The following is a 12,954-nucleotide window of genomic DNA, read 5'->3' as shown; positions in this document are numbered from 1 at the left end:
CATCTCAAGCCACTGACCAGACTGATAAGGAAGGCCAGCTCTGTCCTGGGGAGTCCTCTGGACACTGTGGAGGTGGTGGGAGACAGGAGAATGGCAGCCAAGCTGTCCTCCGTATACTGGAAAATGTGTCCCACCCCCTCCAGGACAACCCTCTCTGCAGCCCCTTCAGTGACAGGCTGCTGCAGGTGTCTCACAGAGAGATACCGCAGGTCCTTCCTTCCTGCAGCGGTCAGACTGTACAACCATCATGGCCCCCGGTAGATCCCTACACACATAACAACAAAGACAATACTATGTGCAATATGTATATATACTTTTAGTAACTGTAAATATATACCTGGCTGATATACCTATCTATGTTGGTGTACTTTGTAAATTGTGTAATTTTTGTATATTTTTTGTATCTTGGGTGATCCCCATTTTTAGAGATGTGAGTGAGGAGGAAAAGAGAGAGGGTTATATTTTCTGACACTTTGTGAGTCTCATTACACACCGGGGACACATTTATGTATAAAATACAGCAAAAAGTGCATTTTGCATAATAGGGGACTTTTAATTTTTAACACTTTGTATTTTGTTAATTACTAATAGCAGTAAAATAAAAATAAAACTGTAAGCTTCCTTTGGATAAAAATACACTTTAATTATCTAACAGTCATTGGTTAAGATGAAATGTACTTTTTCTGTTTGGCTTAAGGAACAAATAGAAGTGCATAAGACGACTTTACATACAGTATAGAGTGGATAAGTGTATAGACCCCACAAGTTTTAAATAATAGTTCCAAAAAGCCTGAAAATAAAAGTTTTCTTTACATGTATTTTTGCTTTGCTTGGCAGTAGTGTCAATGCTTAGCCACTATTGTTTTTAAAGACATCAGTAGCTGTTTAAAATGACATTGTTTCACAGGTAGTTTGACTGTTGCCCATTCAAATTTAGCACACCAATTTAAACACATTTTTAAAAGAAAATGTGAACAAAAGGTGATTTCCATCCACTATTGTTAAGCAAACATTTGGGTGATTCAAGAAAATCTTGTGGTGGAATTATACCATTAAACAAGATGTATATGTAAATAGAAACTCCAGTCAAAGCACACAGAAATGAAACAATGGTGGAAGGTCCACAGAGATCCGCTGTGTTTTTGGTCTCTTCAGTGGAAGTCACATGCTTCATGTAGGTCACGTTTTTTTCAGTCTGTTTTCATCGCAATACACCGTTTTTTCTAATATCCAGCATTTCCATTCATGTTTTTGGTGTACAAAATAAAAACCTGAAATTAGACATATTGAATAGTGGATCTTATAGAACGAGTGTAATCAGGCTCCTCCTGACAGTGCACCCCCCCTCCCCTTTGGATCTGTCAGATACACTGAAGATACTTCATCACATCAGAATTTGGCACAGAGGCTTTAGTTGTTGAACTTTCATGAACAAAATTAAATGTTCTAATGCACACAAATCACAATTTACTTTCAAAGAGGGGTGCACGGATTGTTCTACAGAACTGCAGATAGTGGCATGGCGTATGTGAACGTACTGATATAAAAGTGCACTGAGTTTCCAGAGACAGTCTGTGGAATCAGAAGCACTGACAGGCATAGAGCACACATCCATTACGAGCTGTAAGAGGAAAAAACACACTCATTAGAAAACACACATCTCAATATTGTTTTTGTGGCGCGCATAACCAGTGTACAAAACTAGGGACCAAGCAACTATGTTTATCTAAAGCCAACATATTTCCAGCCATATTTGCCAACAATAACCAATAAACAGATTACTCCACTAATTCCTCAGATTCTTCTTACTCCCAGCATGTAAACTGGTCTAATGTTACAAACCAGGACTAAAGTTGGGGCAATGTGAAGGATCCAGCAACAGCAGCCATCTTTTCCATTTGAAAGATGTGCCCTTAACCTCTTGTCTGGTCTTGCGCTGACTTCTGTGCCACATTTAATTCAGCACATATAAAGCATCCTGTGTACATTTAAAGAAGTCAATTCCTGTTCATACTTGCTATGAAATTATCCACATTCACAGGCCGACTCTTCAACAGTGTAGTCCTGCTGAGAAGGGATGGTCTTGTGTTGCCTGGTGACCAGTGACCTAAGGAGCTAAAGAATGGAATGAATTGTCCCTGGTTATTCAGCTAGCTTGTTGCATGGCCTGCCAGTAGAAATCCCATTCAATATATAAAATATGGAAGGGGTTAGTATGGGCAGAGGGATGAAAACAATCACTTATGTTTTTTATTAATGTACATATGGCATGTGAGTTTGAAAGTATTTTACCGCCTCAAACATCTGAGTATCACTTTAATTTGTTTTAAACATGCACATATTCTAAAAAAAAATAAGAGGTTTATAAACATCAACATTGATTAAAAACAACAAAACAGCAAATAAGCAAGTTAGTAAAAATATAATCCTGCTAATTTAACAGCTGTTGTTAACACACAAAAAAACACTTCCACTAACACAGCTCTTCACAGTGCAACTAGCATTGAAGTGGTTGCAATAATCCATTTAAACATCGTATATGTTTAATAAAGTATAGGATATGTGCTTCATCAGCTCTGACACTTTGTGTTTCTGAGCAGTACAAACAAACAGCACTGCCAATAAGTTTTACAAATTATTGCTCATTTTATATACTGTAATTCACATTTTTAACTTCAACAACCTAATTACAATGCGAGGAGATGCCATGTACAAGGTTAACCCAGAGTCCATAAAATAACCAGATTAGCAGATTTTCCTCTTGAAGAACATTTTATTATCTGAGTTGAAAGAAACCAAGCTGGAAATAGCACCTTAATCCCCAAAAGGATAGAAGACACCTGTAAGGACCTTCCACTGATCTCATGTCAGGTTCCTGGTGAACACGCGCTCCCCCCGCAGGGTGAGATGCTGCAGCTGGTACTGCAACACTTCCGTGTCCGACGACTCTCTTATTCTTGTTTTGTCCAGATTTAGGTAGTCCAGAGACTTGGACTGGGCCCTCTTCCCTTTAAGCAGACAGGGTGGCAGTGAAGCATGAAGACCCCTCCCAGCTTCCCCCTGAGCCAGGGACCTTAGGATGGGGTCACTGGAGCTTGGCATACGCCTCCGCCTCCGGCCATTGGCAGCAGGAATCTCATAGGGTTGGTAGTAACGACTTTTTCCTTTGCAGATTCGTGGAGACTTGTGGAGGACAGACTCTCCAGCCTTCGGGACACTGCTCTGGACAGAGTTGGACACAGTTTCTGAGACTGAACCCTTTTCTGGAGGACTTTCTGACCACCTGTGGGCTAGTTTAAGCAGTTCCTCCCCAGTGGTGAAGCCCACCAGATAGTTTGAGTCCATGTGGAGGATCTGGTACCCTGCGACAGTGCCTCTGATGGGCGAACACGGGGTGCTGGAACATCGAGGTCTCTCTCTGTCGGGTTTTAATGTGGCTTTGATTTCAGATGCAGGAACAATCGACACGTGTGCTCTTGATCCTCCATTGATATCCATTTCCATCCTTACAGACTTATCCTAAATAAAGATGTAGAACAAATTATTTGAGTCATTCTTGTTTCTGGCAAAAAAACCCACAAACATTCAGTGGCCACATTCAGCAAATATCTGAAAGCAAGACATCCACTCCCTGCTAAAGGGCTAGGTCAGTCCTAACGCCAGATCACTCTAACTGTAGTAAACTTCTCAAATAATTACAATTAGCTTTTTAATGTTTGTTTTTTATAATGGTGGTAATCACCATCCTTAATTCAAAGTTAAGAAATGTTTAATCGCGATTAATCTGATGGTCCATAGTTAATGGACAAATATGATTGCTTTATACAACATGTGTGTTATTATTATTGCAAAGACCAGTTTAAGTGAATGTAATGAAAGGTAATCAACAGCCATCTGCTTTCATTTATTCAAGTACTGTACTTTTTCTATCTTGAGCTATTTTCATTTTATGCTACAGTATTTTTTAAATCTACTCCACTACATTTTAGAAACCAATATTTTATGTTTTACTCCACAGCATTGGTCCAACTAGTCCCTGGTCCAACGCCGCCCTCAGCCCTACTGATGGACAACTGGCATGGTTTGCAGCTTTGGGGAGGCCTTGTGTTATCTATGCTTATTCTGTTCTACACATCTATTGTGAAATGTATAAAGAACCTGTAAACCAATAAAATAAAAGTGTGATAACAAATAACAACAACACAGAGGAAAATCAGGTGAGATATGTCTTGAAACTTTGATTTTTTAAAGTAAATTTGATATGTGTGTGACAGTTAGTGAGCCACAGGCCTTTTATTAAGAGGAGTTTTTCCTTTGCACATTTAAGTAAAAATGTTTAAATCTCCTGGTGATTTTGACATCATTTGGTTCATGAATGTATTTATGCTGCCACTACACAATATGCACAATTATACTGAGCAGAAATTGTGTGTCTAAATGTAGTGACAGGTTGGCAGCCTGCCAAAGGAGACACTATAGGCAGTGTCATTTGTTATTGTGATTTATAAAAGACATTAAGAGCAGCTAAGAATTCAACTGGGGATCATGCTGTTACCAGTATGCAGGTAGATGCTTTAACTTCATTTCCATTTCACTTATTAGGGAAGTTAAACTAGATTAATAATTTTACTAATAACACATTTTGTGAGATGAACTAAAAAACCCCAGTTTACATTGATATTATTATAATATTATGAAATTGACGATTTTACAGATGGGATTTTGGATCTCTTCAAATGGGACTATTATGTTAGGAAAAACCCTTTGGAATAAAGACAGGAGTGAATTTGGAATGCTTGATTTCTGGCTCAGAGTATAATAAATGATTTATTTTTTACTGAACCAAAAACAGCGGCCTGATGCGCGCGCGCGCGCGCGCGCACACACACACACACACACACACACACACACACACACACACACACACACACACACACACACAGGCCGCTCCTATAAGGATGGTGGTGTTGAGGTTGTACAGAGAATATTCGGGAGGAAAGATGGCGACATGCGGAGCATCATGTCCGCTGCTGTCAGGAGGCTGAGATGCAGGAGAGATACCGTGTCGTTACAACATTGTGGACATACTGTCTCTCCATAAAGAGATGCCATGTTATGTTAAATGGGACGCGCTCATCATGTCAGACTCTGAGTCTCATCACATTCATCCAATCCGCGTGACCAAGGGACCGCCGTTTACGTGGGAGCACAAGCTAATCTACCAATGTATGTTATTATGATGATCTCCTGCTATCTCACCGCGATACAGACGGAATAAAAATCAAATCAATACAAACCTGTGAGTGAAGAGAAAAGATGTCCCTCACGTCTGCCTCTCTCCTCTCCGCTGTGTTCCGCCAGCCAGTGGAACACTTCCGGTGTGTTTCTCCAGAGCACAACAAGCGATTATACAGTATTTCAATATACATAATTTAAACTTTTGGTGATTCAGAATACATAATTTAACCCTTAAATGTGCAATCAAATATAAATATTTTGTATAATTAATTGAATTATTTTTTTACAACCGCATTACAGCCTTGTTGCACCCGTGATACACCCAATATCATAGCCGTATATGACACTTATTACACCCATTTTACTCTTGGACACAGCCTGTGACATGACTGTATCCTGGGACCATTTAAGGGTTAAAGTATTTGTTGGTTGCAAACATCAGAGGACAAGTGTCTTTGTAAGTATACATATATTTTTAAATAACGCAAAAGGGTTATATTACACACTCAAGCTTATTGAAGCCTTTTTCCATCAAATATGAAAAACAATGTAATGAATAAAAATACAAATAATCTGAAACTATTTGTTTATTTTGGAAATTGTTTCACTCATAAACAAACAGGAGGTTACAACATGCATTGAGTGAGACAAGTCAGAGACACTTAGCAGCTGCTGCCTTGCTAAAAGGTATCTCTGCATGAGGCCAACTGTCCCAGTCCAAATTGCACCAACTGCACATGCCAAAGCATTCATATCAAGGTTTACAGCTGTCAGCAAGGAACCAGCAGGTAGTTGTTGGCTCTGCTGCGTCCCTGAGCGTCGCAATGCCATTCAGCTTCAAACACCTTCTCAGTATCTCTCACTCAAGTAGTAATAAATAATAAACTTAACCTACACACTAGTAAAACAATTGAACGTTTTAGATGGTCATAGTCTGGGTCATCCTGAAATGTGACATAAACATTGTTCACATATGTTCAGCAAACTTATGAAGAAAAACATGTATTCATAACATTACAAAATGTAAAAGAATTAAGGACATTTTTAGTGTGTACAATGTTATTAGAGCTGACCTTCCCTGTACAGTAATGTACAATCAAACCGTCATATTGTATATGGTTAAAGAAACATTGAAGCAGAAATCAATTGACATTCTTAACAGACCTTATAGGGACAATTTTAGGACTTGTTTAGTGACATCCTATATTCAAGAAAATGTATTTAATACATGTGAAAAAAATCATTGCTAAAGTGTGAGTCGGTCATTTTGAATCACTCCCAGTTCAAGTACCGTAACAGCACATGTAACTTCAAGCTCTCTGTACAGCTGGATTAAAACTATCATATTAGATTGTCCCTATCAAACAGGAAATACATCCCACACAATGTTTTAAAGTCATGTTGTTTCTCTGGGCTGCTCTGTCCTGTCTGTATCTGTGCTGTCAGCGTCCTCTTTGCCATGTCCCGTGGTTAGTCTCTCTTTGTTAATGCTGTGTTCTTGGCTCATATGGAGCTCAGATGTTACCGACAATTGTTTTCTACTCTCAGGTATCCTTCGCATGAACACGGGACAGGTATATCAGAAACAAAACAATGGGCGGGGTAAACATGGAGGCAGGTGAAGTTTTATGAAGCACACTAGTGAGATCTCTGAAAAACGATTTCCTGTAGGTAGGTATTCCAATACTTTGTACATCTTAAAATTATTTCCTCAAATGTAGCAACCTTGACAAACAACACATGTTACAGTTTCCTTTAACAAGTTCATATCCCTGTTTGCATAAAAGGTCCACCTTAGTCCATCGGAGCTACGTATCTGGCTAAATTGAGGGATTGCCTCAGCAAGAGAGTACTTTATTATACAGCATTGAGAAACTGTAGCTTACATTTAACGTTCAGGTTTTTTAAGCGAGTCACACATGTACACACATATTCTACAGCTCTTTAAAGCCAACACTGTCTTGCACCATGCTGCTGTACACTGATTGGTACACCTTGGACACATCCAGAGCTGAAGGCCTGAGCCTGGGGTCTTCCCTCTTACACTCCTGGTGGATCTGAAAGAGATGGAAATGGACTACATCCCCTCCAGATACCCTTCCCATTAGGAACAATGTCACGTCAGGGATCTTCCAGATGTCTGTTCTCTCATCGTACTCAGGCATGAGATCATCTGAAAATGGCCTACCAGTGTTTCTGAAGGGCCACAGCTGCTCTGGGGCAACAAAGTCCCCAGTGAGCTCCCGATGACCACATTTGACCCCCAGGCCTTTGGATATGTCCACTTCAGGCAGCGCATCCAGATCGTTCACCACCAGGTGAAAGTCACTTGTCAGCAGAAACTGGGACAAGGTTTTTTCCAGGCTGTTGGAGTCACACATGACCCGCCGCCCAGCTGGGCTGTTGTGGAGGTAATGCAGGATGAGGACATAGTCTATAGCCAGCCTCAACCGGACCTGCCATGTGTTGTGTTGCTGGTGCTGCCCTTGTGCAAGAACACCTTCCAAGTTAAGGAGTGAGCCATGTGGATGGTGCTCCGTGACCTGGGTGTTGTCTTCCTGGCAAAACCCCACCAGCTGCACCACCTGAGGGCCCCTCAGGAGCTGTAGCATAGACAATCCATGGAGGAAATCCTCAAGGTAATCCAGAGAGGACAGTTTGGACAAAGCCACCTTCTGACCTCTCCATTCCGCCAAATAGACCTGGGGGAAGAAAAGGGGACAGTGAGGTCAGTCAATGAGGAGAGAGGGCTGAGCAGAGGAAACATGGACAACAGAGGACACACCTGTGGGACAGGTTTCTTCCAGTAAAGAATTCAAACTTAGTGCAAATTACTCATTTCCAATTGAATGAATGCAACTATCTGGAGCTATTACTTCTGCGACCCTGAGGGATAAGCGGGAGAAGATGGATGGATGGATGGATGGATGAATGCAACTTGTACATTGGTAAGAGTGCATTTATGAGATAAGCATAATGAGCGCTCCCCAATAGCTCTGCAGGGTAACCTGTTCAGCTTCAAATGACAGAAACATGCCCTAGTAAGGCAAAGTGGACCACTCCAAAATAGGATGTAATTTATTCAGACCACCTTTCAATGCACACAACAATGGTTATATATACATAAAAAAAATGAAAATGTACGTAAAATAGACAAATAATTTCAGCCACTGATGCAGAACAAATTGCACCCTAAGCCATAAAAAGTGCAGTGACAGCAGCTGATCTATCATCGAGATTCATTGCAAACACACATTGCAACAGGTAATGGTGTTATAGTAAAATGTGTGATATGAAGAATACTCCATACACTGTCATTTAACACTTGTCCATGTTCTGCTATTGATAAATTATGTAAACTATGTCATAAGGCCCAACTCATGTTTCAAGAAATGAAATATGACATAAAGGATCTCCCAGCAGTAATATGTATGATCAAGTAAGTTTTCCCACATACATTTTATTGTTGGTTTACATTTTTGTTTCTTTTGTCTGTAAAATGTTATCCTTCTTTGTATGTAACAAAGGGAACCTTTATTCTTAAATCACCCATGCTTACTGCCCATTGCTATGGATATTTTCAATAGCATTATCTTAATAACTATAATATATATGGTCAATGAATCTTACTTACAAAAGTTCTGATCAGTCAGTAATAAAAGTTGTTTCACATTTTAGTAGCTATTTATAGACTTTGATAATCCTAATTATCAATAACTATAATTCACTACATTTAACAATCGGTAAGGAAACTAAACTAATATATAATTAAATACAATAATAAAGATCAGTGAATGGAAAAGTATCAAATATTTGAATGTGCCAAATCTTGGCTTTTAGTACCAACAGTGAACATGCGCCCAAAGCCCCCTGGCTGACTACTTTCTCCAACAGCAACAACAGAACTACACTTCATACCAACCAGAGGATTTAAAATACATTTCACTGGAGTTGTCCCTTGATTGATATCATAGGGCAAATTAATTAATTAAGCGATTGAAGAAGTCATTGCTCCAGTTTTTTTGGTAAGTGAAATCTAAGGTTCTAGTATTTAGTCTGTATGGAAGCATAGCAGTTCAATTCACTTCTAAAATTAGCATCTGCATTTCTAAATCATGCATTAGAATTGAATGGGGAATTGACTTGACATTTACCTTTTTAACAGCTCCTTGGCCAATCAGCTTCACCTTGCGTACTTCGGCATCTATCTGTGAACACTGGAGCCAAGGGGTGAAGTTTTTCATGGTCGAGATTTTAAAATGCTGAGGCATGTGGCGTACATGAGATGAAACCAGCTGTTCATCGGTTTGATACAAAGAATCCAGATACAGGTAGATCAAGGCATTGCTGAGGAGCAAGCCAGCTAGGCACACGGCCACTACTGGAACACCTTCGGAGATCAAACTGCTACTGCTCCGACCCATAACGCCTTGTATCTGAAATAGAAGGTAAGTAGGAAATAAGGAGAGCATAATATACAGTTTTTCCCTCTGACCACACCCAGCTTCACTGGTTATATTCGTATCCACAAGCAACAATGATTTCACAGAGACCAGTAGGGCTTATCTACTGTCACGTTGTTTATACCCTAACTGTATTGATTTGCAAATATGTCACCTGGAGTTTTCGTGTCTTTGCACAGCCGGCCAAGAGATCAATCATAATCAGCCTACTACCAATACTCAAAATATGTCTTATAACCACATACAACTTTTAAAGTCTTTAAAGCATTGATATCATTGCCAAAATAGAGTCTAATGTGTAGTAATAATACCATAGATTTAATTTAACAGCATTAAAAGCCACATTTAGGATGCATTTTGTCTGCTTGAAAAGCCCACATTCAAGGGTGGTGTGGGGGTCACATAGTTTTAGAAGTGTGCACGGGACGTGGCCCTGGGAAACAGTAAAGCATTAACTCTATGTTCATGTTTCTGTGTTTTTAAACATTAAAACATCAGCTCCAGCTGCGTCCTCTGCACTAGTTAAAAGCAATAACTTTACAGTTTGTGTCAATAAATGTTTATTAGTACCTATTAATATTGCATTGGGAATGCAATAAACATTCCTACACAAAACCCATTTGCCATAGTGTTTTTGCCAAGGCTTTTGTCACCTCTGTCATCTGACAACACCAACCAAATGAACTAAATGGGTAACATTTATATTTATGTTTTAAAGCAAACGGACTGTGGGGCTCAACGAGCAAGAAATGTATTTGATGAGTTATCAAATAGAGTGTATAACCCCACCAACTGTGTTAGGACCTAATGATTTAGATAATGGCTATTCAATATTTACAGGCGTATCTTTCCCAAAGAAGGTCAATAGGCCTAAGGAAAACAATTTTTGGAATTCAAGATACAACGTGATAGACACGTAAATTGTAATTAAAAGGCCTGTGTAAACGCCATTTTAACAAGAAACACTCCAGGAAGGAGCAGAGCCTGTGCTCAGCAGGGTGCTCCAGCAGTACCATGGGCACTAAGCTACCGCAGACATGTTGTTAAAATAAATCATAATACAGACGCTTGGCTTAAAGAACATCTTTGTACCTACTAATGTGAAGGAGCAAACTTGACGCCAGCATGAATGATTAGGATAAAGTCTCGCAAGGTGAACAAGCAGCAACTGTAACGTTCTGCCGACAGACAGACAGACAGACAGACAGACAGACAGACTGGCAGGCAGGCAGGCACGATAACTTAGCTGTAAACCCTCTAGCGTCACTAACCTGTGGCAGTGGGGTTCACATACTTTCACAATGCAGCACACACGACTACAAAAACAACAACTCACTCATACTAGAGCAGCTATTCAAGATATCCATTTTGGCTCCAAACCCACCAGTAGCCGGATGGAGAAAACACTTCCTGTCATATTTGCAGAATAAAAGCCTCACTTGTGGGTACACATTGAGGGACATAATTCACGTCGGCTCTACACACTTTAAAAACAATGGTCTGTTTGTTGAGTGTAGGTGCGTGTTGTACAGTGAAGACCTACACTTGTGTGTGTTGTGGAGAGTGTGTGTGTTTGTGCGTATATGCGGCGGACAGACAGGACAGGTTTCAATTGGTCTGGTTACCCGTGCTTACGTTTAATAATTGTAAATAAAACCTTTTGGCCAGTAATTTCATTTCCCCGTTGTAGCGACCAGAGAGAAGCAGGGAAATATATCCAGTCTCTGATGGTGTTACGTCATTATGAGAGTGCTGTGATACTTATTTGATCCTGAAATCATATATTTATATACAAACATATATATTATTTAGCATGTCTACGGGATATTCCATAGTTAAATCCGTTCATTTCATGTAATGACAAATATTTCCCCCTCAGTCAAATCATCCCGGAGCCTGTCCGCATCTGTAGCCAGTGTCTCATTATACCACATTGTGAATTAATTGAAAGTAAATATATACATTGTCAAGAACACAGTTATGCCCATCAGACAGGGTGCTGCTGTGCCTCCTGTCATCATTAATGGACCTTGCTTCAGAAGAATGACCACTCAGAGGAGAAGATTTCTTACTGCTCGCGCGCCTGTTGCTTTCACTCCTCGACTCCTCGGCTCGAATCTCCTGTGGGCGGGACTAAGACGCGAGGCGAAGAGTCGAGGAGAGGAGAGTACTGTTGTGTACGTGACTGCATTTTCCGTGAATGTTACGTTTGTAGTGAGTGAGCTTTTATTCTGAAAGCGGAAGTGTGATTGGAAACGGACTCCTACCATCCATGAAGCAGACAGGTTATCTCTTTAATACAGGCGATTGAAAGACTTCCAGACTCAGCGAACAGGTACCTTTTTTTATCTTCAAAGCTTCTCTCTTAAACATTTTCCATCAAGCTGAGTCGCAGGCTAAAAGTACACTTACAACAAGTTAGATTAAAGCTATCAAAAGCTCAGATTCGATCTGGTGAAACCTGTCAAAACAGACCAACGCACTAGATAACAGAAGCTAACGTTAGCTTGGGTACAATATGTTTATTCGCTAGAGTTGGTAGTTCCAGGAAGAATATAGCTCTGCGTTTTCTGAGTATGTAGCTAGCAGCGGTGTGTTTACATGTATCTACAGCTAGCAGCTCAGTGCTAGTTCCACATCTTCCTCCGCAGGCTTCCTGGTTAAGCCGACGCCGTTAGTTTAGGCGTGACACATCTCTGTGTCTGTAATGGTGTCAAACAATTACGAATTTGAACAAATTGAGAAAAACACAATGGCATACGTATTTTGTTCAGGTCCTTTTATTTACTTCAAAAATGAAACCACAAACGTGTAAGCTGGAATAATAAGAGGGTTATAATGAGTTTGAGGTAGCTGCAGATAGCAGAAGGTGAGAGTGTGTTAGTGCTGCAGCAGGCTACGTGCGGTTGTCGGTGAGTGGGATGAGCTGTTTCCATAGTTTCCCGAGCTGAGGAGGCTGTGATGTCACACCCTGTCTGTTGTTCCTACCTCACTGTTAGCGATGAGTCACCAGCTGGTTATTCATTGGCTATTTGTAACATCCTCTGGGTTCCAAAATATGTCACTGATGTGAACAGGGTGAAGGAGATATGGTGAAGGCCATAGGGACCGTAAGGTTTAAAGCGTGGTTGTTGGCAGTGTAATATCTTTGGTTTGAATGAAACTATTCCAAAACCTTTTGCAATCCAATAAAGATGACAAATAATAATTTTCTGTAAGTTTGACCTAAGTATGTGCCTTTAAAAAATAGCTG

The 12,954-nt window shown here is 40.2% G+C and overlaps 3 protein-coding genes across 12 annotated transcripts in view; 1 reads left to right on the top strand and 2 right to left on the bottom strand.

Annotated features, from left to right (window-relative positions):
* Nucleotides 1–596: 596 nt before the first annotated feature.
* On the bottom strand, nt 597–5,379 carry macir (macrophage immunometabolism regulator). The gene is made up of 2 exons (XM_063889495.1): nt 5,298–5,379; nt 597–3,519 (listed from the first exon to the last, which is right to left on the bottom strand). The coding sequence occupies exon 2, from the start codon at nt 3,502–3,504 to the stop codon at nt 2,863–2,865; it is 642 nt and encodes a 213-aa protein (XP_063745565.1). The 5' UTR covers nt 3,505–3,519; nt 5,298–5,379; the 3' UTR covers nt 597–2,862.
* A 431-nt stretch (nt 5,380–5,810) lies between these two features.
* Nucleotides 5,811–11,886, bottom strand: pomk (protein O-mannose kinase). 7 transcript variants are annotated; one of them, XM_063889489.1, is made up of 3 exons: nt 11,774–11,886; nt 9,393–9,674; nt 5,811–7,940 (listed from the first exon to the last, which is right to left on the bottom strand). In XM_063889489.1, the coding sequence occupies exons 2-3, from the start codon at nt 9,660–9,662 to the stop codon at nt 7,173–7,175; spliced, it is 1,038 nt and encodes a 345-aa protein (XP_063745559.1). In that variant the 5' UTR covers nt 9,663–9,674; nt 11,774–11,886; the 3' UTR covers nt 5,811–7,172. The 7 variants fall into 7 exon arrangements, with proteins under 7 accessions (XP_063745559.1, XP_063745560.1, XP_063745561.1 ...); XM_063889490.1 differs by having other exon boundaries at nt 11,664–11,780; XM_063889491.1 differs by lacking the exon at nt 11,774–11,886 and adding an exon at nt 11,731–11,752.
* Nucleotides 11,800–12,954, top strand: part of pam (peptidylglycine alpha-amidating monooxygenase) — a 49,359-nt gene continuing 48,204 nt past the window's right edge. For 2 of the 4 annotated variants that reach the window (XM_063889485.1, XM_063889483.1), the window contains exon 1: nt 11,800–12,036. The gene's annotated coding sequence lies outside the window, so the exon portion shown is untranslated. The remainder of the gene's footprint in view (nt 12,037–12,954) is intronic. The other 2 variants (XM_063889486.1, XM_063889482.1) reach the window with 1 other exon arrangement.

Source organism: Eleginops maclovinus, chromosome 8, assembly GCF_036324505.1.
Source record: "Eleginops maclovinus isolate JMC-PN-2008 ecotype Puerto Natales chromosome 8, JC_Emac_rtc_rv5, whole genome shotgun sequence".
In the NCBI taxonomy this organism is placed as follows: domain Eukaryota; kingdom Metazoa; phylum Chordata; class Actinopteri; order Perciformes; family Eleginopidae; genus Eleginops; species Eleginops maclovinus.
The sequence above is the reverse complement of the archived record's forward strand: the minus strand, read 5'-3'. Positions and strand labels throughout refer to the sequence as shown.

Coding starts and splice junctions, on each gene's coding strand:
- macir (XM_063889495.1), bottom strand. CDS start 3,504: ATGGAAATGGATATCAATGGAGGATCAAGAGCACACGTGTCGATTGTT.
- pomk (XM_063889489.1), bottom strand. CDS start 9,662: ATGGGTCGGAGCAGTAGCAGTTTGATCTCCGAAGGTGTTCCAGTAGTG. Junction 7,941..9,392: donor GCCAAGGAGCTGTTAAAAAG/GTAAATGTCAAG, acceptor TTCTTCCCCCAG/GTCTATTTGGCGGAATGGAG.